The sequence below is a fragment of the Rhinoderma darwinii genome, chromosome 6, assembly GCF_050947455.1.
Source record: "Rhinoderma darwinii isolate aRhiDar2 chromosome 6, aRhiDar2.hap1, whole genome shotgun sequence".
Taxonomy (NCBI): domain Eukaryota; kingdom Metazoa; phylum Chordata; class Amphibia; order Anura; family Rhinodermatidae; genus Rhinoderma; species Rhinoderma darwinii.
Genome location: NC_134692.1, coordinates 1,139,572 through 1,165,914, shown reverse-complemented (window position 1 = coordinate 1,165,914; position 26,343 = coordinate 1,139,572). Strand labels below are relative to the sequence as shown.

General features: G+C 47.1%; 1 protein-coding gene across 1 annotated transcript in view; it reads left to right on the top strand.

Moving 5' to 3' along the window:
* The window catches only part of DPP10 (dipeptidyl peptidase like 10), a 285,774-nt gene that overhangs the window by 153,475 nt on the left and 105,956 nt on the right, over positions 1-26,343 (top strand). Inside the window, 3 exon segments of the mRNA XM_075831017.1 lie at positions 6,052-6,133; positions 19,393-19,513; positions 20,963-21,117. Coding sequence (XP_075687132.1) covers positions 6,052-6,133; positions 19,393-19,513; positions 20,963-21,117 — 358 coding nt within the window.

The window sequence follows — 26,343 nt, the reverse complement described above, 5'->3', positions numbered from 1 at the left end:
CTCAGCCTGCCCCGATATCTGTAGATAATGTCCCCAGCCTGCCCTGATATCTGTAGATAATGTCCCCAACCTGCCCCGATATCTGTAGACAATGTCCTCAGCCTGCCCCGATATCTGTAGATAATGTCCTCAGCCTGCCCCGATATCTGTAGATAATGTCCTCAGCCTGCCCCGATATCTGTAGATAATGTCCCCAGCCTGCCCTGATATCTGTAGACAATGTCCTCAGACTGCCCCGATATCTGTAGACAATGTCCCCAGCCTGCCCCGATATCTGTAGACAATGTCCCCAGCCTGCCCCGATATCTGTAGATAATGTCCCCAGCCTGCCCCGATATCTGTAGATAATGTCCTCAGCCTGCCCCGATATCTGTAGATAATGTCCTCAGCCTGCCCCGATATCTGTAGATAATGTCCTCAGCCTGCCCCGATATCTGTAGATAATGTCCCCAGCCTGCCCCGATATCTGTAGATAATGTCCTCAGACTGCCCCGATATCTGTAGATAATGTCCTCAGCCTGCCCCGATATCTGTAGATAATGTCCCCAGCCTGCCCCGATATCTGTAGATAATGTCCTCAGACTGCCCCGATATCTGTAGATAATGTCCTCAGCCTGCCCCGATATCTGTAGACAATGTCCTCAGCCTGCCCTGATATCTGTAGATAATGTCCCCAGCCTGCCCCGATATCTGTAGATAATGTCCCCAGCCTGCCCCGATATCTGTAGATAATGTCCCCAGCCTGCCCCGATATCTGTAGATAGTGTCCTCAGCCTGCCCTGATATCTGTAGATAATGTCCCCAGCCTGCCCCGATATCTGTAGATAATGTCCCCAGCCTGCCTCGATATCTGTAGACAATGTCCCCAGCCTGCTCCGATATCTGTAGATAATGTCCCCAGCCTGCCCCGATATCTGTAGATAATGTCCTCAGCCTGCCCCGATATCTGTAGACAATGTCCCCAGCCTGCTCCGATATCTGTAGATAATGTCCTCAGCCTTCCCAGATATCTGTAGATAATGTCCCCAGCCTGCCCCGATATCTGTAGATAATGTCCCCAGCCTGCCCCGATATCTGTAGATAATGTCCCCAGCCTGCCCCGATATCTGTAGATAATGTCCCCAGCCTGCCCCGATATCTGTAGATAATGTCCTCAGCCTGCCCTGATATCTGTAGATAATGTCCCCAGCCTGCGCCGATATCTGTAGATAATGTCCTCAGCCTGCCCCGATATCTGTAGATAATGTCCCCAGCCTGCCCCGATATCTGTAGATAATGTCCCCAGCCTGCCCCGATATCTGTAGATAATGTCCTCAGCCTGCCCTGATATCTGTAGATAATGTCCCCAGCCTGCCCCGATATCTGTAGACAATGTCCCCAGCCTGCCCCGATATCTGTAGATAATGTCCTCAGCCTGCTCCCGATATCTGTAGATAATGTCCCCAGCCTGCCCCGATATCTGTAGACAATGTCCTCAGCCTGCCCCGATATCTGTAGATAATGTCCTCAGCCTGCCCCGATATCTGTAGATAATGTCCCCAGCCTGCCCCGATATCTGTAGATAATGTCCCCAGCCTGCCCCGATATCTGTAGATAATGTCCCCAGCCTGCCCCGATATCTGTAGATAATGTCCCCAGCCTGCCCTGATATCTGTAGATAATGTCCCCAGACTGCCCCGATATCTGTAGATAATGTCCTCAGCCTGCCCCGATATCTGTAGACAATGTCCCCAGCCTGCCCCGATATCTGTAGATAATGTCCCCAGCCTGCCCTGATATCTGTAGATAATGTCCTCAGACTGCCCCGATATCTGTAGATAATGTCCTCAGCCTGCCCCGATATCTGTAGATAATGTCCCCAACCTGCCCCGATATCTGTAGATACTGTCCCCAGCCTGCCCTGATATCTGTAGATAATGTCCCCAACCTGCCCCGATATCTGTAGACAATGTCCTCAGCCTGCCCCGATATCTGTAGATAATGTCCTCAGCCTGCCCCGATATCTGTAGATAATGTCCCCAGCCTGCCCTGATATCTGTAGATAATGTCCCCAACCTGCCCCGATATCTGTAGACAATGTCCTCAGCCTGCCCCGATATCTGTAGATAATGTCCTCAGCCTGCCCCGATATCTGTAGATAATGTCCTCAGCCTGCCCCGATATCTGTAGATAATGTCCCCAGCCTGCCCTGATATCTGTAGATAATGTCCCCAACCTGCCCCGATATCTGTAGATAATGTCCTCAGCCTGCCCCGATATCTGTAGATAATGTCCCCAGCCTGCCCTGATATCTGTAGATAATGTCCCCAACCTGCCCCGATATCTGTAGATAATGTCCCCAGCCTGCCCCGATATCTGTAGATAATGTCCCCAGCCTGCCCTGATATCTGTAGATAATGTCCCCAACCTGCCCCGATATCTGTAGACAATGTCCTCAGCCTGCCCCGATATCTGTAGATAATGTCCCCAGCCTGCCCTGATATCTGTAGATAATGTCCCCAACCTGCCCCGATATCTGTAGACAATGTCCTCAGCCTGCCCCGATATCTGTAGATAATGTCCTCAGCCTGCCCCGATATCTGTAGATAATGTCCTCAGCCTGCCCCGATATCTGTAGATAATGTCCCCAGCCTGCCCTGATATCTGTAGACAATGTCCTCAGCCTGCCCCGATATCTGTAGATAATGTCCCCAGCCTGCCCCGATATCTGTAGATAATGTCCTCAGCCTGCCTCGATATCTGTAGATAATGTCCTCAGCCTGCCCCGATATCTGTAGATAATGTCCTCAGCCTGCCCTGATATCTGTAGATAATGTCCCCAGCCTGCCCCGATATCTGTAGATAATGTCCCCAGCCTGCCCTGATATCTGTAGATAATGTCCTCAGCCTGCCCCGATATCTGTAGGTAATGTCCCCAGCCTGCCCCGATATCTGTAGATAATGTCCCCAGCCTGCCCTGATATCTGTAGATAATGTCCTCAGACTGCCCCGATATCTGTAGATAATGTCCTCAGCCTGCCCCGATATCTGTAGATAATGTCCCCAACCTGCCCCGATATCTGTAGATACTGTCCCCAGCCTGCCCTGATATCTGTAGATAATGTCCCCAACCTGCCCCGATATCTGTAGACAATGTCCTCAGCCTGCCCCGATATCTGTAGATAATGTCCTCAGCCTGCCCCGATATCTGTAGATAATGTCCCCAGTCTGCCCCGATATCTGTAGATAATGTCCTCAGCCTGCCTTGATATCTGTAGATAATGTCCCCAGCCTGCCCCGATATCTGTAGATAATGTCCTCAGCCTGCCCCGATATCTGTAGATAATGTCCTCAGCCTGCCCCGATATCTGTAGATAATGTCCCCAGCCTGCCCTGATATCTGTAGACAATGTCCTCAGCCTGCCCCGATATCTGTAGATAATGTCCTCAGCCTGCCCCGATATCTGTAGATAATGTCCTCAGCTTGCCCCGATATCTGTAGATAATGTCCTCAGCCTGCCCCGATATCTGTAGACAATGTCCCCAGCCTGCCCCGATATCTGTAGATAATGTTCTCAGCCTGCCCCGATATCTGTAGATAATTTCCCCAGCCTGCCCCGATATCTGTAGGCAATGTCCTCAGCCTGCCCCGATATCTGTAGACAATGTCCCCAGCCTGCCCCGATATCTGTAGATAATGTCCCCAGCCTGCCCCGATATCTGTAGACAATGTCCCCAACCTGCCCCGATATCTGTAGATAATGTCCTCAGCCTGCCCCCGATATCTGTAGACAATGTCCCCAACCTTCCCCGATATCTGTAGATAATGTCCTCAGCCTGCCCCCGATATCTGTAGATAATGTCCTCAGCCTGCCCCGATATCTGTAGACAATGTCCCCAGCCTGCTCCGATATCTGTAGACAATGTCCCCAGCCTGCCCCGATATCTGTAGATAATGTCCCCAGCCTGCCCCGATATCTGTAGACAATGTCCCCAGCCTGCTCCGATATCTGTAGATAATGTCCCCAGTCTGCCCCGATATCTGTAGATAATGTCCTCAGCCTTCCCCGATATCTGTAGATAATGTCCCCAGCCTGCCCCGATATCTGTAGATAATGTCCCCAGCCTGCCCCGATATCTGTAGATAATGTCCTCAGCCTGCCCTGATATCTGTAGATAATGTCCCCAGCCTGCCCCGATATCTGTAGATAATGTCCCCAGTCTGCCCCGATATCTGTAGATAATGTCCTCAGCCTTCCCCGATATCTGTAGATAATGTCCCCAGCCTGCCCCGATATCTGTAGATAATGTCCCCAGTCTGCCCCGATATCTGTAGATAATGTCCCCAGCCTGCCCCGATATCTGTAGATAATGTCCCCAGCCTGCCCCGATATCTGTAGATAATGTCCTCAGCCTGCCCTGATATCTGTAGATAATGTCCCCAGCCTGTCCCGATATCTGTAGATAATGTCCTCAGCCTGCCCTGATATCTGTAGATAATGTCCCCAGCCTGTCCCGATATCTGTAGATAATGTCCTCAGCCTGCCCTGATATCTGTAGATAATGTCCTCAGCCTGCCCCGATATCTGTAGATAATGTCCCCAGCCTGCCCCGATATCTGTAGATAATGTCCTCAGCCTGCCCTGATATCTGTAGATAATGTCCCCAGCCTGCCCCGATATCTGTAGATACTGTCCCCAGCCTGCCCCGATATCTGTAGACAATGTCCTCAGCCTGCCCCGATATCTGTAGACAATGTCCCCAGCCTGCCCCGATATCTGTAGACAATGTCCCCAGCCTGCCCCGATATCTGTAGACAATGTCCCCAGCCTGCCCCGATATCTGTAGATACTGTCCCCAGCCTGCCCCGATATCTGTAGACAATGTCCTCATTCTGCCCCGATATCTGTAGACAATGTCCTCATTCGGCCCCGATATCTGTAGATAATGTCCCCAGCCTGCCCCGATATCTGTAGATAATGTCCTCAGCCTGCCCCGATATCTGTAGATAATGTCCCCAGCCTGCCCCGATATCTGTAGATAATGTCCCCAGCCTGCCCCGATATCTGTAGATAATGTCCCCAGCCTGCCCCGATATCTGTAGATACTGTCCCCAGCCTGCCCCGATATCTGTAGATAATGTCCCCAGCCTGCCCCGATATCTGTAGACAATGTCCTCAGCCTGCCCCGATATCTGTAGATAATGTCCTCAGCCTGCCCTGATATCTGTAGATAATGTCCTCAGCCTGCCCTGATATCTGTAGATAATGTCCCCAGCCTGCCCCGATATCTGTAGATAATGTCCTCAGCCTGCCCTGATATCTGTAGATAATGTCCTCAGCCTGCCCCGATATCTGTAGATAATGTCCTCAGCCTGCCCTGATATCTGTAGATAATGTCCTTAGCCTGCCCTGATATCTGTAGATAATGTCCCCAGCCTGCCCCGATATCTGTAGATAATGTCCCCAGCCTGCCCTGATATCTGTAGATAATGTCCCCAGCCTGCCCTGATATCTGTAGACAATGTCCCCAGCCTGCCCCGATATCTGTAGATAATGTCCTCAGCCTGCCCCGATATCTGTAGATAATGTCCCCAGCCTGCCCCGATATCTGTAGATAATGTCCCCAGCCTGCCCTGATATCTGTAGATAATGTCCCCAGCCTGCCCTGATATCTGTAGACAATGTCCCCAGCCTGCCCCGATATCTGTAGATAATGTCCTCAGCCTGCCCCGATATCTGTAGATAATGTCCTCAGCCTGCCCCGATATCTGTAGATAATGTCCCCAGCCTGCCCCGATATCTGTAGATAATGTCCTCAGCCTGCCCCCGATATCTGTAGATAATGTCCTCAGCCTGCCCCCGATATCTGTAGATAATGTCCCCAACCTGCCCTGATATCTGTAGACAATGTCCCCAGCCTGCCCCGATATCTGTAGATAATGTCCTCAGCCTGCCCCGATATCTGTAGACAATGTCCCCAGCCTGCCCCGATATCTGTAGACAATGTAGACTTCTTGCGGCAGACACCAACTTTGTTTAACAGGATTGATTTGGAATGTTTGTGTTTTAGGGAAGTTTGGGAGTTGAACCCCCCAGAGGTGGAGGACTCGGTATTGCAGCACGCGGCATGGGGTGTCCAGGGGCAGCAACTGGTAAGATCTAAAATCTAATTATTGGTTACTCTGCAATATGTGAATTACATGGGACCGATGAGCTCATACAAAACAATATGAAGCGCAGCGGCAGCATAAGATCCGCACAGCCGCGTCACATGTACGTATGGTAAACTGATGATGTCATTAATGTTCCCTCCAGTGTAATCTAAAAGGTACAAATCCGCAATAAACGATTAATTCTTGTCACCTGCATCCTGTTTATATGTGCGGAGCTACCTGGCGCAGATGTGCCACGTGGCGCCAGCGATACGTACTTTAACCCCTTCCCGCTGCAGCCACTTTTGACCTTCTGACAGAGCCTTAATTTTCAAATCTGACGTGTCACTTTTTGTGTTAATCAATGTTAGAATATAGAAAAAGAAAGTCCTTTCTCGGAGCTCTTGTGCTGCTATTCAGATAAACTTGCAGTCGACTTCAAAAGGATCGGCGATTATTCATACAATCTTATAAAATCAAACACTGCGAGCGTTTCAGTCTCGCACTGAGATCTTCGTCAGGCATGTCTGTTTGTTTTCTTGTGACACATTGGTCTTTAAGTTAGTGGTAAAATTTGTTCGATACGTTCAGTATTTAATTGTGAAAAACACTAAAATGTAGCGAAAAATTTTCATTTTTCTAAATTTAAATGTTAGACAGAGAGTAATGACACACAAAATTGTTGCTAATTAACATCCCCCATTTGTCTACTTTATATTTGCATCGTTTTTGAACATCCTTTTATTTTTCTAGGACGTTACAAGACTTAGGGTATGTTCACACGGCGGGGGTCCGTAACGGCTGAAATTACGGGGATGTTTCAGCCTGAAAACATCCCCGTAATTTCAGCCGTACCGGCATGTGCAGGCGCTTGAACGCCGCGTCAATTACGGCCGTAATTAGCGCTGCTATTCATTGGAGTCAATGAATAGCGGCTCCAATTACGGCCAAAGAAGTGACAGGTCACTTCTTCTACGCGGGCGTCTATTTACGCGCCGTCATTTGACAGCGGCGCGTAAATATACGCCTCGTGTGAACAGACAAACGTCTGCCCATTGCTTTCAATGGGCAGATGTTTGTCAGCGCTATTGAGGCGCTATTTTCAGACGTAATTCGGGGCAAAAACGCCCGAATTACGTCCGTAAATAGGCCGTGTGAACATACCCTTAGAACTTTAGCAGCAATTTCTCACATCTTAACAAAAATGTCAAAAGGCCGTTATTACAGGGGCCAGTTCAGGTGTGAAGTGGCTTTGAGGGGCCCATACAATACAAACCCCCATAAGTCACCCCATTTTAAAAACTGCACCCCTCAAAGTATTCAAAACAGCATTTAGACAGTTTCTTAACCCTCTAGACGTTTCACAGGAAATAAAGCAAAGTAGAGGGGAGATTTACACATTTTTTGTGCAGAAATTCATTTTTAATCAATTCTTTTCTGTAACACGGAAGGTTTTACCAGAGAAACACAACTCAATATTTATTGCCCAGATTCTTTTGTTTTTACAAATATCCCATATGGGACCCTAGTGCGATTGAAATGAAGCATCGGCCTCAGAAGCAAAGATGTCGGGTTTGAAGAGGTCTTGTGATGCCAAAGCATTGGGAAAACCCCCAAAAGACCCCATTTTGGGGTGTAGTGAGCATTTTGACCTCTCAGGTGTTTCCTAGATTAGATTAGTGAAAATGGAAATGACATTTTTTTCCAATAAGATGTCGTGTAAGCTAAAAAAACCAAAAAAACAATGTCCACAAGGAATAAAGAAGAAAAAGGCCCCTAACATTTGTAAAGCAACTTGTCTGGATTACGGTAATACCCCATATGTGACCATAAACTGCTGTCTGGGCACACGGCGGGGCTCAGAAGGGAAGGAGCGCCATTTGGCTTTTGGAGCACAGATTTTCCTGGATTGGTTACTCGGCACCATGTCGCATTTGCAAAGCCCCTAAGGTACCAGTACAGTGGAAACTCCCCAAAAGTGTCTCCATTTATGAAACTAGACCCCTTCATCTAGGGGTGTAGTGAGAATTTTGACCCGAGGGATGTTTCATATATTTTATTACAATTAATAAAGGAAAAAAAGAGCCCTAACATTTGTAAAGCAATTTCTCCCGAGTACGACAATACCCCATATGTAGTCATAAACTGCTGTTTGGGCACGCGGCGGGGCTCAGAAGGGAAGGAGCGCCATTTGGCTTTTGAAGTGTAGATTTTGCTGGATTGGTTTCTGGGCGCCCGTGGGACCAAAACAGTGGAAACCCCCCAGAACTGACCACATTTTGGAAATGACACCCCTCAAAGTATTCACCTAGGGGTGTAGTGATCATGTTAACCCCACAGCAGAAATTAGTGTGCACTCGATGTTGCAGAGTGATTTTTTTCCATAGATATGCCAATATGTGGTGCCCGGCTTGTGCCACCATAACAAGACCGCTCTCATTATTATGCTGTGTTTCCCGGTTTTGGAATCACCCTACATGTGGCCCTAATCTTTTGTCTGGACATACGAAAGGGCTCAGGAGAGAGAGTACCATGCGGAGTTGAGGCCTAATTTGGTGATTTACAAAGTATTGGATCATAATTGCAGCGACTCTGATGTGAAATAATAAAAGAAACCCCTGAGAAAACGACGCCCCTCAAGTAGGGCTGGGCGATTTTGGCAAATAATCAAATATGGATTTTTTTCGACACTTTGGGCGATTTTCGATTTGAATCTCGATTTTCTTCAGGTTTTTTTTCTGCTAGTGCGGAGCGGGCGCTCTGGGGAGAGATTACATGATAGCGTCTGCAGTGTAAGCAGGACCCTGCGCGGTACCGGCCCCACCATAGGATTTTAATAAATGACATTAAGGCCGGATTCACACGACTGTGATTGGACTTTGAAAACTGTCCGTGTGTCCGCCAAATTTCCCCGCCCGACCATGGTACATGTGACCGGGACTCCTGGCATCATAGACATTTCGGCTGCAGTCACAACAGTGAAAGAAAAATGGCCAAATGTCAGTATCTCCTGTTCATTTTGCATCAGTGTCTCCAAGTTCTCATCCATTTCCAGTCCGTCCGTTTTTTCATGGCCGTTTAAAAAATTATTTATTATTATTATTATTATTAAGGATGGATTTAATTTGTCAGGGTATTTTTTATTAATCCCCTGAAAACAGCAGTGCCCATGTAGATTGTGTCACAGTGCCCACATATAGTGCCACAGGGCCCACATAGTGCCATTCCACCAATATAGGGCCACAGTGCCCATGTAGAAAGTGCCACAGTGCCCACATATAGTGCCACAGTGCCCATATAGTTTGTGTCACTGTACCCATATATAGTGACAGTGCCCACATAGTGCCAATCCCCCAATATAGGGCCACAGTGCCCATGTCGATAGTGCCACAGTGCCCACATATAGTGACATAGTGCCCACATAGTGCCACACACCCTTGCAGATAGCACCCCCACTCACCATGTAGATCGCAGCACCCCTCCTCCCTTGTAGATCGCACCCCCCTTCTTCCTTGTAGATATCGCCGCCGTTGCTGCCACTAGGAGCTGAATTCCCAGGCAGAGGTTGCCGGCGCTTTGGCCGGGGATTCCGCTGCTAGTGGCAGCTACTGTGGTACGATCTACAAGGGGGGGTGATGCAATTGGCAAGGGGGGGTGGTGGTGCGATCTGCGAGGGAGGGGTTATCTACAGTGGGTCGTATCGCTATATACGAGGAGTCTCCTGGAAGTTACGAGACGGCGGGGCAGACCAGGCACGTGCAGCACGGTGCGACGGCGCCACTAAAGAATCAATTTAACGATTCTGTTCTAAAACAGAATTGTGAGAGTCCTTGGGGGCTAATCAATCAAATTAATTTGATTAATCGCCAAGCCCTACTCTCAGGGCATTTATTAAGGGGTGTAGTGAGCATTTTCACCCCACAGGACTTTTCCATAGAGAAATGCGCTGCGGATAGTGCAAAGTAAAAATTTACATTTTTCCCCAGATATGCCAATTCAGTGGCAAATATGTGGTGTCCAGCTTATGCCACTGAAGACACACACCAAAAACTGTTAAACGGGTTCTCCCGGGTTTGGTGATGCCATATATGTGGAAGGAACTGCAGTCTGAGCACGCTGTAGGGTTCAGAAGGGAGGGAGCGCCGTATTGCTTTGTAGTTGTTCTCTTTGAGCATTGCTAGTGTTTTAGTTTATAATGTGGGGGTACATGTAAGCCAGGGAGAGTACATCAGGGGCATAGTCAGGTGGTATAATAATGGGATAAATAATAAAATAATCCATAGATGTGTGTTACGCTGTGATCAATCCTTTCTGCACCGCACTAATAAATATCTTTACTTATCCCCCTTTTGGTCCACACTCCGCACCTTTGCAGTTTGGGGAATTTTGCTGCGAAAGTGTTGTCCTGGTCTAATACGGACGTCGTCGCTTTCAGCAGATATGTTTGGGCCCTCCTGTTCCTGGTATCATACGGACGCCCTCACTTCCAGCAGATATATTTGGGCCCTCCCCTTCCTGGTATAATACGGGCGCTCTCGCTTCCAGCAGATATGCTGGGTCCTCTTCTTCCTGGTATAATACGGACGCCCTCACTTCCAGCAGATATATTTGGGCCCTCCCCTTCCTGGTATAATACAGGCTCCCTCGCTTCCAGCAGATATATTTGGGCCCTCCCCTTCCTGGTATAATACAGGCTCCCTCGCTTCCAGCAGATATGTTTGGGTCCTCCACTTCCTGGTATAATACGGGCGCCCTCACTTCCAGCAGATATATTTGGGCCATCCACTTCCTGGTATAATACGGGCACCCTCGCTTCCAGCAGATATATTTGGGCCCTCCCCTTCCTGGTATAATACGGGCGCCTTCGCTTCTAGCAGATATGTTTGGGCCCTCCCCTTCCTAGTATAATACGGGCGCCCTCGCTTCCAGCAGATATGTTTGGGCCCTCCCCTTCCTGGTATAATACAGGCTCCCTCGCTTCCAGCAGATATGTTTGGGCCCTCCCCTTCCTGGTATAATACAGGCTCCCTCGCTTCCAGCAGATATGTTTGGGTCCTCCACTTCCTGGTATAATACGGGCGCCCTCACTTCCAGCAGATATATTTGGGCCCTCCACTTCCTGGTATAATACGGGCACCCTCGCTTCCAGCAGATATATTTGGGCCCTCCCCTTCCTGGTATAATACGGGCGCCTTCGCTTCTAGCAGATATGTTTGGGCCCTCCCCTTCCTAGTATAATACGGGCGCCCTCGCTTCCAGCAGATATGTTTGGCTCCTCCCCTTCCTGGTATACTACGGCCGCCCTCACTTCCAGCAGATATGTTTGGGCCCTCCCCTTCCTAGTATAATACGGGCGCCCTCGCTTCCAGCAGATATGTTTAGGCCCTCCCCTTCCTGGTATAATATGGGCCCCCTCTCTTCCAGCAAATTTGTTTGAGCCCTCCCCTTCCTGGTATAATACGTACGCCCTCGCTTCCAGCAGATCTGTTTGGGTCCTCCCGTTCCTGGTATAATACGTACGCCCTCGCTTCCAGCAGATATGTTTGGGTCCTCCACTTCCTGGTATAATACGGGCGCCCTCGCTTCCAGCAGATATGTTTCGGTCCTCCCCTTCTTGGTATAATACGGGCACCCTCGCTTCCAGCAGATATGTTTGTGCCCTCCCCTTCCTGGTATTATACGGGTGCCCTCGCTTACAGCAGATATGTTTGGGCCCTCCCCTTCCTGGTATAATACTGCCGCCCTCACTTCCAGCAGATATGTTTGGGCCCTCCCCTTCCTAGTATAATACGGGCGCCCTCGCTTCCAGCAGATATGTTTAGGCCCTCCCCTTCCTGGTATAATATGGGCACCCTCTCTTCCAGCAAATTTGTTTGGGTCCTCCCCTTCTTGGTATAATACGGGCACCCTCGCTTCCAGCAGATATGTTTGGGCCCTCCCCTTCCTGGTATAATACGGGCACCCTCGCTTCCAGCAGATATGTTTGGGCCCTCCCCTTCCTTGTATAATACGGGCGCCCTCGCTTCCAGCAGATATGTTTGGGCCCTCCCCTTCCTGGTATAATATGGGTGCCCTCGCTTCCAGCAGATATGTTTGGGTCCTCCCCTTCCTGGTATAATACGGACGCCCTCACCTCCATACAGTGACTGATTAATACCTCCATACACTGACGGGATAATACCCCCATACAATGACTGATGATACCTCCTTACACTGACGGGATAATACCTCCATACACTGACTGAATAAACCAACCATACAGTGACTGGATAATACCTCCATACTGTGACTGGATAATACCTCCATACACTGAATGAATAATACCCCCATACACTGACTGAATAATACCCCCATACTGTAAAGGATCTGCCAGGCACAGCTTCGGGGTTAACTCCCATAGGTAATCAGTCTGCACCTGAATCTACGTCTCTGAGACTGACTTCATCTTCCACCACTCAGGATGGCAGGCTTAGGAGTGGGAGAGCCTATCGCAGCCTGGCCAGACGGAGCTAGCTCCCGCCCTCTGTCAATTTATACCTGCCTTTCCTGTTCCTCCTTTGCTTGTGATTCTTTCCGTGTGGTTTCCTGGCCCAGCTACAGCTCATAACTATTTGATCCTGCTCCATACTGACCCTGGCTTACTGACTACTCTCCTGCTCTGCGTTTGGTACCTCGTGCTCTCCTGGTTTGACTCGGCTCGTTCACCACTCTGGTTGCTCACGGTGTTGCCGTGGGCAACTGCCCCTTTCCCTTTGCTTTGTATTCCCTTGTATGTTTGTCTCGTGCACTTACTGAGCGTAGGGACCGCCGCCCAGTTGTACCCCGTCGCCTAGGGCGGGTCGTTGCAAGTAGGCAGGGACAGAGTGGCGGGTAGATTAGGGCTCACTTGTTCGTTTCCCTACCCCCGTCGTTACTCATACACTGACTGAATAATACCTCCATACACTGACTGAATAATACCACCATACACTGACTGAATAATACCCCCATACACTGACTGAATAATACCCCCATACACTGACTGAATAATACCTCCATACAATGACTGACTAATACCACCATACAGTGACTGATAATATCTCCATACAGTGACTGAATAATATCTCCATACACTGAATGATAATACCTCCATACACTGACTGAATAATATCTCCATACACTGACTGATAATACCTCCATACACTGACTGATAATATCTCCATACAGTGACTGAATAATACCTCCATACAGTGACTGAATTATACCACCATACAGTGACTGATAATACCTCCATACACTGACTGATAATATCTCCTTACACTGAATAATATCTCCATACACTGACTGATAATACCTCCATACACTGACTGAATAATACCTCCATACACTGACTGAATTATACCACCATACAGTGACTGATAATACCTCCATATAGTAACTGAATAATACCTCCATACACTGACTGAATAATACCTCCATATAGTGACTGAATAATACCTCCATACACTGACTGAATAATACCTCCATACAGTGACTGAATTATACCACCATACAGTGACTGATAATACCTCCATATAGTGACTGAATAATACCTCCATACAGTGACTGAATAATACCACCATTCAGCTCCCGTGTGGTCATCCCCACATAGATTTTATTACAGGGACATTGCGCGTGATAAACCACATTTCGGACATTACAATTTATAAAGTGCACTATGTTATACGACTTAGCTGAATCTGACTCCAAAAAGGAGTTGGTTCTTTCCATTACTTGGCATGCACCACAGGATCCGCAGGGTACATTGCCCCACCTGGGTCCCCTGGTACCAAATATGTACCTACTCATTGGAGGAACATAATGACTCCGGACTAGCATATCCCGTAAATTGGGTCTCCGACGTGGTGTCATAGCTGGATTCTCAGTCAGTATCTTACTTAGTCGTTTGTCTGTATGTAATACAGACCAATGTTTCTGAAAGATATCACGAAAAGAGTTCCAATTCTTATTATATCTAGAGATAAATCTCACAGTACTGTTCTTTGATTGTTGTTTTATTTTGGGTTTCAGAAGGTCATTTCTTTTTAGGGTCCTTACATACGCATATTCCTGTTTAACATAGGAGTTGTCATAGCCTCTCCTAAGAAATCTTTCAGTTAGATCTTTAGATCTATTATCAAAACATGTATCAGAGGAACAAATACATCTTGCACGTATAAATTGTCCCCGTGGAATAGCCTTAATCACATGTTTTGGATGTGAGGACTCAGCCTTCAAATAGGAATTAACGGAGATATCTTTCCTAAAAATATCAGTAACCACCCGACCATCGGATGCAATAGAAATTCTAAGGTCCAAAAAGTCAATCGCTGTTTGGCTGTATTTGCTGACAAGTTTGACATTCATGTCATTGTTATTTAAATTGTCAAGGAATGATGTCAAGTCCCGCTCACCGCCCTGCCATACGAACAGCACATCGTCTATATAGCGCCTCCATGAAATAAGAGAGAGCTCATATGGGTTCTGTTCATCCAAAATCATTTGTCGTTCCCAGAAGCCCATAAAAAGATTAGCGTAAGATGGGACACAGGTGGCCCCCATGGCCGTACCTCTATTCTGGAGATAATATTTGTCCTTAAAAACAAAGAAATTATGACAAAGCACAAACTCCAGTAACTCAAGGACAAGTTCGACAAGATCAGATTCCCACTCTGTAAAAAGAATTTGCAGGCCGTGGCTGTGATGAATACAGGTGTACAGGGACTCGACATCACTCGTGACCACATACATGTAATGTTCAAATTTCAAGCCCTCAAGAGACAACAGAATATCAGTGGAGTCACGGATGTATGAGGGGAGGGTCTCGACATGTGGTCTGAGATAGAAGTCTATAAATCTACACGAGACTTCACATAGACCTCCTATCCCAGAGATGATTGGTCGACCTGGGGGACATTGAACATCCTTATGGACCTTAGGCAAGAGGTATAGGGTAGGAATTTTCGGTTCTTTCACCATCAAACCCTCATATACCTCCCTAGTGATAATCCCCCACTTAAAAGCCCTATCCAGGATTTCTTCAGGTTTACTCTTAAATAGAGAGGTGGGATTATGATCAAGGACCCTATAAGTTTGTACATCATTTAGCTGTCTCTTTGCCTCTTGTTCATACATGTCACTCGGCCATGCTACGATATTTCCTCCCTTGTCCGCAGGTTTAAATATAATATCTTTCATCTGTTTAAGATCTTTCAAAGCCTTACGTTCACCTGGGCTCAGGTTATCACCAAAATTGGTCTGTAAATTTCTCAGATCTTTTATAACCAAACGGACAAAAATATCAACCTGCGGACAAAGGGATAAGGATGGAAAAGTGGTAGACTTTCTCTTTATACAAGATGGAAAGCTAGATCCCGACCCATCCTCCCACTGATTTTCCTCTAACAATGACTCCAATATTTTTAATGTCTCCCTTTCAACATCATTACTAGGAATAAATTGGTCTGGGTCGAAAAAATGTAGTTTTAATAACAGCCTTCGAGCAAACAGGTGTACGTCTTTTACAGCTTCAAACAAGTCAAAATTAGCTGTAGGACAGAATGTTAACTCCCTTCTTAAAACCGAAAATTCATCGTCAGTGAACTGTCATTTAGAAAGATTGATTACCTCTAATGTTTCTTTATCTTTTTCTTGGTCTCTGACCCCTCCGTATTTCCTTTTGTTGTACTGACTCCGAGTATATATTTGGGGTTGTTCTATCGTTTATTTTTTGCTCTTGTATACATATACAGTTTCGTATCTACCTTTAGGGTGCATGCTATATGTTATGTGGACATATTTTCAATTGATGATCTATGACCTGTGATAGTAGTAGGTGGCGGTTAGTAGTAGTAGGTGGTGGTGGTTTGTAGTAGGCGGTGGTGGTTAGTAGTAGATGGTGGGGGTTAATAGTAGGTGGTGGTGGTTAGTAGTAGTAGGTGGCGGTGGATAGTAGTAGGTGGCGGTGAATAGTAGTAGGTGGTGGTGGATAGTAGGTGGTGGTGGTGGATAGTAGTAGGTGGTTGTAGTTAGTAGTAGGTGGTGGTGGTTAGTAGTAGTAGTAGTAGTAGGTGGTGGTGGTTAGTAGTATGTTGTGGTTGGTGGTGGTGAGTAGTAGGTGGTGGTGGTGAGTAGTAGGTGGTGGTGGTGAGTAGTAGGTGGTGGTTAGTAGTATGTGTTGGTGGTTGGTGGTGGTGGATAGTAGTAGGTGGTGGTGGTTAGTAGTAGGTGGTGGACAGTAGTATGTGGTGGTGAGTAGTAGGTGTTGGTGATGAGTAGTAGGTGGTGGTGAGTAGTAGGTGGTGGTGGTTAGTAGTAGGTGGTGGTGGTGAGTAGTAGGTGGTGGTGGATAGTAGTATGTGGTGGTGAGTAGTAGGTGTTGGCGATGAGTAGTAGGTGGTGGTGGTGAGTAGTAGGTGGTGGTGGTTAGTAGTAGGTGGTGAGTAGTAGGTGTTGGTGATGAGTAGTAGGTGGTGGTGGTGAGTAGTAGGTGGTGGTGGTTAGTAGGTGGTGGTGGTTACTAGTAGGTGGTGGTTATTAGTAGGTGGTGGTGGTTAGTAGTAGGTGGTGGTTAGTATTAGGTGGTGGTGGTGAGTAGTAGGTGTTGGTGATGAGTAGTAGGTGGTGGTGGTAAGTAGTAGGTGGTGGTGGTTAGTAGTAGGTGGTGAGTAGTAGGTGTTGGTGGTTAGTAGTAGGTGGTGGTGGTTAGTAGTAGGTGGTGGTGGATAGTAGTAGGTGGTGGTGGTTAGTAGTAGGTGGTGGTGGTTAGTAGTAGGCTGTGGTTAGTGGTAGGAGGTGGTTAGTAGTAGGTGGTGGTGGTTAGTAGGAGGTGGTGGTTAGTAGTAGGTGGTGGTGGTTAGTAGTAGGCTGTGGTTAGTGGTAGGAGTTGGTTAGTAGTAGGTGGTGGTGGTTAGTAGTAGATGGTGGTGGTTAGTAGTAGGCTGTGGTTAGTGGTAGTAGGTGGTGGTGGTTAGTGATAGGTGGTGGTGGTTAGTAGTAGGTGGTGATTAGTAGTAGGTGGTGGTGGTTAGTGATAGATGGTGGTGGTGGTTATTAGTAGTAGGTGGTTAGTAGTAGGTGGTGGTTAGTAGTAGGTGTTGGTGATGAGTAGTAGGTGGTGGTGGTTAGTAGTAGGTGGTGGTGAGTAGTAGGTGGTGGTGGTTAGTAGTAGGTGGTGAGTAGTAGGTGTTGGTGATGAGTAGTAGGTGGTGGTGGTGGTAAGTAGTAGGTGGTGGTGGTGAGTAGTAGGTGGTGGTGGTTAGTAGTAGGTGGTGAGTAGTAGGTGGTGGTGGTGAGTAGTAGGTGGTGGTGGTTAGTAGGTGGTGGTGGTTACTAGTAGGTGGTGGTGGTTATTAGTAGGTGGTGGTGGTTATTAGTAGGTGGTGGTGGTTATTAGTAGGTGGTGGTGGTTAGTAGTAGGTGGTGGTGGTTAGTAGTAGGTGGTGGTGGTTAGTAGTAGGCTGTGGTTAGTGGTAGGAGGTGGTTAGTAGTGGGTGGTGGTGGTTAGTAGTAGGATTTGGTGGTTAGTAGTAGGTGGTGGTGGTTAGTAGTAGGCTGTGGTTAGTGGTAGGAGGTGGTTAGTAGTAGGTGGTGGTGGTTAGTAGTAGGTGGTGGTGGTTAGTAGTAGGCTGTGGTTAGTGGTAGGAGGTGGATAGTAGTAGGTGGTGGTTAGTGATAGGTGGTGGTGGTTAGTAGTAGGAGGTGATTAGTAATAGGTGGTGGTGGTTAGTGATAGATGGTGGTGGTGATTAGTAGTAGGTGGTTAGTAGTAGGTGTTGGTGATGAGTAGTAGGTGGTGGTGATGAGTAGTAGGTGGTGGTGGTTAGTAGTAGGTGGTGGTGGTGAGTAGTAGGTGGTGGTGGTGAGTAGTAGGTGGTGGTGGTTAGTAGTAGGTGGTAGTGGTGAGTAGTAAGTGGTGGTGAATAGTAGTATGTGGTGGTGAGTAGTACGTGTTGGTGATGAGTAGTAGGTGGTGGTGGTAAGTAGTAGGTGGTGGTGGTGAGTAGTAGGTGGTGGTGGTTAGTAGTAGGTGGTGGTGGTTAGTAGTAGGTGGTGAGTAGTAGGTGTTGGTGATGAGTAGTAGGTGGTGGTGGTGAGTAGTAGGTGTTGGTGGTTAGTAGGTGGTGGTGGTGGTTAGTAGTAGGTGGTGGTGGTTAGTAGTAGGTGGTGAGTAGTAGGTGTTGGTGATGAGTAGTAGGTGGTGGTGGTTAGTAGTAGGTGGTGGTGGTTAGTAGTAGGTGGTGAGTAGTAGGTGTTGGTGATGAGTAGTAGGTGGTGGTGGTGAGTAGTAGGTGGTGGTGGTTATTAGTAGGTGGTGGTGGTTAGTAGTAGGTGGTGGTGGATAGTAGTAGGTGGTGGTGGTTAGTAGTAGGCTGTGGTTAGTGGTAGGAGGTGGTTAGTAGTAGGTGGTGGTGGTTAGTAGTAGGAGGTGGTGGTTAGTAGTAGGTGGTGGTGGTTAGTAGTAGGCTGTGGTTAGTGGTAGGAGGTGGTTAGTAGTAGGTGATGGTGGTTAGTAGTAGGCTGTGGTTAGTGGTAGGAGGTGGTTAGTAGTAGGTGGTGGTGGTTAGTGATAGGTGGTGGTGGTTAGTAGTAGGTGGTGATTAGTAGTAGGTGGTGGTGGTGGTTAGTAGTAGGTGGTGGTGGTTAGTGATAGGTGGTGGTGGTGGTTGTTAGTAGTAGATGGTGATTAGTAGTAGGTGGTTAGTAGTAGGTGGTGGTGGTTAGTAGTAGGTGGTGGTGGTTAGTAGTAGGTGGTGGTGGTTAGTAGTAGGTGGTGGTGGTTAGTAGTAGGCTGTGGTTAGTGGTAGGAGGTGGTTAGTAGTAGGTGGTGGTGGTTAGTAGTAGGAGGTGGTGGTTAGTAGTAGGTGGTGGTGGTTAGTAGTAGGCTGTGGTTAGTGGTAGGAGGTGGTTAGTAGTAGGTGATGGTGGTTAGTAGTAGGCTGTGGTTAGTGGTAGGAGGTGGTTAGTAGTAGGTGGTGGTGGTTAGTGATAGGTGGTGGTGGTTAGTAGTAGGTGGTGATTAGTAGTAGGTGGTGGTGGTGGTTAGTAGTAGGTGGTGGTGGTTAGTGATAGGTGGTGGTGGTGGTTGTTAGTAGTAGATGGTGATTAGTAGTAGGTGGTTAGTAGTAGGTGGTGATTAGTAGTAGGTGGTTAGTAGTAGGTGGTGGTTAGTAGTAGGTGGTGGTATTATATGCCGGGATCACTTCTCGTGCATATTACGTAACGTTTGATTTTTCTTCCAGCTCTTCATCTTTGAAAATAATATTTATTACCGTCCGGATGTGAGGAGCAGCTCCCTGCGGCTGACATCCTCTGGGAAGGAGGGGATCATTTACAACGGCCTCTCGGACTGGCTGTATGAGGGTAAGTGGACTGTGACCTAGGAGCTGACGCTCAATGTCTGCAGCCTTCTCATTATTTATGTAATGTGTATGTTGTACCCGACCTCTGGACTCCACGTGGACTGTAGAAATATATATGAGACAAAGACGACGTGTGGGGATCACTTCATTTTAGAAATGTGTGGCGGAAGTAATGAGGACGTCAGGGTCTGGAGATAAGACCACAACAACCTCCCAGCGGTTCCATGTAGTGGGGGGGGGATGTGCCGGGCTCATACTGGGTCCAGACGTGCAGACTAATGATCCATTATATGAAAACTATTAATATATAGACATGTAACATAATCAGTGAAAGGACGAGCCCATCAATATCCGCAAACTCAGCGACTTCTCCACCATCCGCAGCGATCCACACACACGCATTGTCTTTTCCGCCATACGCACCAATCCCCACGCAGCGACCTCTCAACCATCCGCACCGATCCACACGCAGCGACCTCTCCGCCATCTGCACCGATCCACACGCAGCGACCTCTCCGCCATCCGCACCGATCCACACGCAGCGACCTCTCCGCCATCCGCACCGATCCACACACACACACACACACTGTCTTCTCCACAATCTTCACCGGTCCACACGCAGCGACCTCTCCGCCGTCCGCACCGATCCCCACACACACACACACACGGTCTTCTCCACCATCCGCACCGGTCCACACGCAGCGACCTCTCCACCATCCGCACCGATCCCCACACACACACACACACACACACACACACACTGGCTTCTCCACCATCCTCACCGATCCCCACGCATTGTGTTTTTGACAATGAAAATACCTGAATCATATACATTGATTGAATACTTAGCAGCCAGGCACCGTGTCCCGAATGCTGCACTTTTGCTTCTACTTCTTGAGTCACACACAGCAATTTCTTCACCATCCGCACCGATCCACACACAGCGACTTCTCCACCACTAGCACCGATCCACACACCGTGTCTTCTCCACCACTAGCACCGATCCACACACCGTGTCTTCTCCACCACTAGCACCGATCCACATACCGTGTCTTCTCCACCATCGGCACCGATTCACATACCGTGTCTTCTCCACCATCCGTACCGATCCACGCACAGCGACTTCTCCACCTTTAAACTCCGGTGTTCATGTGGTCTTCTCTCTGGTTGGTGGTTTACATGATTCTTACAGAGGTGCAGACAGGTCTCACTTTCTTGGCCACTTTGTATGTTCAGGTCCGCCATAATGGCGGCCACATTGATAATGTAGAAGTTGACGAGGGTTTGGTAAAGACACTTTATGTATTTTGGTTTCTACATGAACGTTCTTTTCAGGTCTCGGCAGTGTGCTATGCTTTATTTTACGGCACGGTTACTTCTATGTTCCTATAATGCCGGAGGTGATGGCGGCGTTCCTGTCCCACTACATGATCTGTGTGTTTTATTCTAGAGGAGCTGCTGCACACTCACATCGCTCACTGGTGGTCTCCAGATGGGGAGAGGCTGGCGTTCCTCACCATAAATGACAGTGCTGTACCGAACATGATCATTCCTCAGTACACTGGCAGCTTGTATCCCCTGGGAAAACAGTTCCCATACCCCAAGGTAATAAGAAACGTGACTGCTCAGTAACCAGGGGACAGTTGGGTGGGGGGGGGGTGACGTACACGACTACAAAGACTCAATACGTCTTCTATTACATGATAACAAGTAGATTTTTCCCATAAACTGTGGTCTTCTGTGTGCGGGACTTAGAGCTGAAGATGTTGGAGTGTTCCCCAGTGCAGCATTCAGTCACAGTAGGCTCTTGGTTTTGCACGATTCTGTATTCATGTATATGACAGTGGTTTATAAGACCAGGCATTATGGGTGTGGAGGTTACAGTATAGGACAGTATAGAATACCGTGCACTAGGAGAGGTTCAGGTATTGGACAAGGTGTTACACAATGCATTGTAGTAATGGGGGTGCGGTATAGGACATCATATGTAACATAATGGGGGTGCGGTGTAGGACGTCATATATAACATAATGGGGGTGCGGTATAGGACGTCATATATAACATAATGGGGGTGCGGTATAGGACGTCATATATAACATAATGGGGGTGCGGTATAGGACGTCATATATAACATAATGGGGGTGCGGTGTAGGACGTCATATATAACATAATGGGGGTGCGGTGTAGGACATCATATATAACATAATGGGGGTGCGGTATAGGACGTCATATATAACATAATGGGGGTGCGGTGTAGGACGTCATATATAACATAATGGGGGTGCGGTATAGGACGTCATATATAACATAATGGGGGTGCGGTATAGGACGTCATATATAACATAATGGGGGTGCGGTATAGGACGTCATATATAACATAATGGGGGTGCGGTATAGGACGTCATATATAACATAATGGGGGTGCGGTATAGAACGTCATATATAACATAATGGGGGTGCGGTGTAGGACGTCATATATAACATAATGGGGCTGCGGTGTAGGACGTCATATATAACATAATGGGGGTGCGGTGTAGGACGTCATATATAACATAATGGGGGTGCGGTATAGGACGTCATATATAACATAATGGGGGTGCGGTGTAGGACGTCATATATAACATAATGGGGGTGCGGTATAGGACGTCATATATAACATAATGGGGGTGCGGTATAGAACGTCATATATAACATAATGGGGGTGCGGTATAGGACGTCATATATAACATAATGGGGGTGCGGTATAGGACGTCATATATAACATAATGGGGGTGCGGTATAGGACGTCATATATAACATAATGGGGGTGCGGTGTAGGACATCATATATAACATAATGAGGGTGCGGTATAGGACGTCATATATAACATAATGGGGGTGCGGTATAGAACGTCATATATAACATAATGGGGGTGCGGTGTAGGACATCATATATAACATAATGGGGGTGCGGTATAGGACATCATATATAACATAATGGGGGTGCGGTATAGGACGTCATATATAACATAATGGGGGTGCGGTATAGGACGTCATATATAACATACTGGGGGTGCGGTATAGGACATCATATATAACATAATGGGGGTGCGGTATAGGACGTCATATACAACATAATGGGGGTGCGGTATAGGACATCATATATAACATAATGGGGGTGCGGTATAGGACGTCATATATAACATAATGGGGGTGCGGTATAGGACGTCATATATAACATAATGGGGGTGCGGTATAGGACGTCATATATAACATAATGGGGGTGCGGTATAGGACGTCATATATAACATAATGGGGGTGCGGTATAGGACGTCATATATAACATAATGGGGGTGCGGTATAGGACGTCATATATAACATAATGGGGGTGCGGTGTAGGACGTCATATATAACATAATGGGGGTGCGGTGTAGGACATCATATATAACATAATGGGGGTGCGGTATAGGACGTCATATATAACATAATGGGGGTGCGGTGTAGGACGTCATATATAACATAATGGGGGTGCGGTATAGGACGTCATATATAACATAATGGGGGTGCGGTATAGGACGTCATATATAACATAATGGGGGTGCAGTATAGGACGTCATATATAACATAATGGGGGTGCGGTATAGGACATCATATATAACATAATGGGGGTGCGGTGTAGGACGTCATATATAACATAATGGGGGTGCGGTATAGGACGTCATATATAACATAATGGGGGTGCGGTATAGGACGTCATATATAACATAATGGGGGTGCGGTATAGGACATCATATATAACATAATGGGGGTGCGGTATAGGACATCATATATAACATAATGGGGGTGCGGTATAGGACGTCATATATAACATAATGGGGGTGCGGTGTAGGACGTCATATATAACATAATGGGGGTGCGGTATAGGACGTCATATATAACATAATGGGGGTGCGGTGTAGGACGTCATATATAACATAATGGGGGTGCGGTATAGGACGTCATATATAACATAATGGGGGTGCGGTATAGAACGTCATATATAACATAATGGGGGTGCGGTATAGGACGTCATATATAACATAATGGGGGTGCGGTATAGGACGTCATATATAACATAATGGGGGTGCGGTATAGGACGTCATATATAACATAATGGGGGTGCGGTGTAGGACATCATATATAACATAATGAGGGTGCGGTATAGGACGTCATATATAACATAATGGGGGTGCGGTATAGGACGTCATATATAACATAATGGGGGTGCGGTATAGGACGTCATATATAACATAATGGGGGTGCGGTATAGGACGTCATATATAACATAATGGGGGTGCGGTGTAGGACGTCATATATAACATAATGGGGGTGCGGTGTAGGACGTCATATATAACATAATGGGGGTGCGGTGTAGGACGTCATATATAACATAATGGGGGTGCGGTATAGGACGTCATATATAACATAATGGGGGTGCGGTATAGGACGTCATATATAACATAATGGGGGTGCGGTATAGGACGTCATATATAACATAATGGGGCTGCGGTGTAGGACGTCATATATAACATAATGGGGGTGCGGTGTAGGACGTCATATATAACATAATGGGGATGCGGTATAGGACGTCATATATAACATAATGGGGGTGCGGTGTAGGACGTCATATATAACATAATGGGGGTGCGGTATAGGACATCATATATAACATAATGGGGGTGCGGTGTAGGACATCATATATAACATAATGGGGGTGCGGTATAGGACGTCATATATAACATAATGGGGCTGCGGTGTAGGACGTCATATATAACATAATGGGGGTGCGGTATAGGACGTCATATATAACATAATGGGGGTGCGGTATAGGACATCATATATAGCATAATGGGGGTGCGGTGTAGGACGTCATATATAACATACTGGGGGTGCGGTGTAGGACGTCATATATAACATAATGGGGGTGCGGTATAGGACGTCATATATAACATAATGGGGGTGCGGTGTAGGACGTCATATATAACATAATGGGGGTGCGGTGTAGGACGTCATATATAACATAATGGGGGTGCGGTATAGGACGTCATATATAACATAATGGGGGTGCGGTGTAGGACGTCATATATAACATAATGGGGGTGCGGTGTAGGACGTCATATATAACATAATGGGGGTGCGGTGTAGGACGTCATATATAACATAATGGGGATGCGGTATAGGACGTCATATATAACATAATGGGGGTGCGGTGTAGGACGTCATATATAACATAATGGGGATGCGGTATAGGACGTCATATATAACATAATGGGGGTGCGGTGTAGGACATCATATATAACATAATGGGGGTGCGGTATAGGACAGCATATATAACATAATGGGGGTGCGGTGTAGGACGTCATATATAACATAATGGGGGTGCGGTGTAGGACGTCATATATAACATAATGGGGGTGCGGTATAGGACGTCATATATAACATAATGGGGGTGCGGTATAGGACGTCATATATAACATAATGGGGGTGCGGTATAGGACGTCATATATAACATAATGGGGGTGCGGTATAGGACGTCATATATAACATAATGGGGGTGCGGTATAGGACGTCATATATAACATAATGGGGGTGCGGTATAGGACGTCATATATAACATAATGGGGGTGCGGTATAGGACGTCATATATAACATAATGGGGCTGCGGTGTAGGACGTCATATATAACATAATGGGGGTGCGGTATAGGACGTCATATATAACATAATGGGGGTGCGGTATAGGACATCATATATAACATAATGGGGCTGCGGTGTAGGACGTCATATATAACATAATGGGGGTGCGGTGTAGGACGTCATATATAACATAATGGGGGTGTGGTATAGGACGTCATATATAACATAATGGGGGTGCGGTGTAGGACGTCATATATAACATAATGGGGGTGCGGTGTAGGACATCATATATAACATAATGGGGGTGCGGTATAGGACGTCATATATAACATAATGGGGCTGCGGTGTAGGACATCATATATAACATAATGGGGGTGCGGTGTAGGACGTCATATATAACATAATGGGGGTGTGGTATAGGACATCATATATAACATAATGGGGGTGCGGTGTAGGACGTCATATATAACATAATGGGGGTGCGGTGTAGGACGTCATATATAACATAATGGGGGTGCGGTATAGGACGTCATATATAACATACTGGGGGTGCGGTGTAGGACGTCATATATAACATAATGGGGGTGCGGTATAGGACATCATATATAACATAATGGGGGTGTGGTATAGGACGTCATATATAACATAATGGGGGTGCGGTGTAGGACGTCATATATAACATAATGGGGGTGCGGTATAGGACAGCATATATAACATAATGGGGGTGCGGTGTAGGACGTCATATATAACATAATGGGGGTGCGGTATAGGACATCATATATAACATAATGGGGGTGCGGTGTAGGACGTCATATATAACATAATGGGGGTGCGGTATAGGACAGCATATATAACATACTGGGGGTGCGGTGTAGGACGTCATATATAACATAATGGGGGTGCGGTGTAGGACATCATATATAACATAATGGGGGTGCGGTGTAGGACGTCATATATAACATAATGGGGGTGCGGTATAGGACAGCATATATAACATAATGGGGGTGCGGTGTAGGACATCATATATAACATAATGGGGGTGCGGTATAGGACGTCATATATAACATAATGGGGGTGCGGTGTAGGACGTCATATATAACATAATGGGGGTGCGGTATAGGACAGCATATATAACATACTGGGGGTGCGGTGTAGGACGTCATATATAACATAATGGGG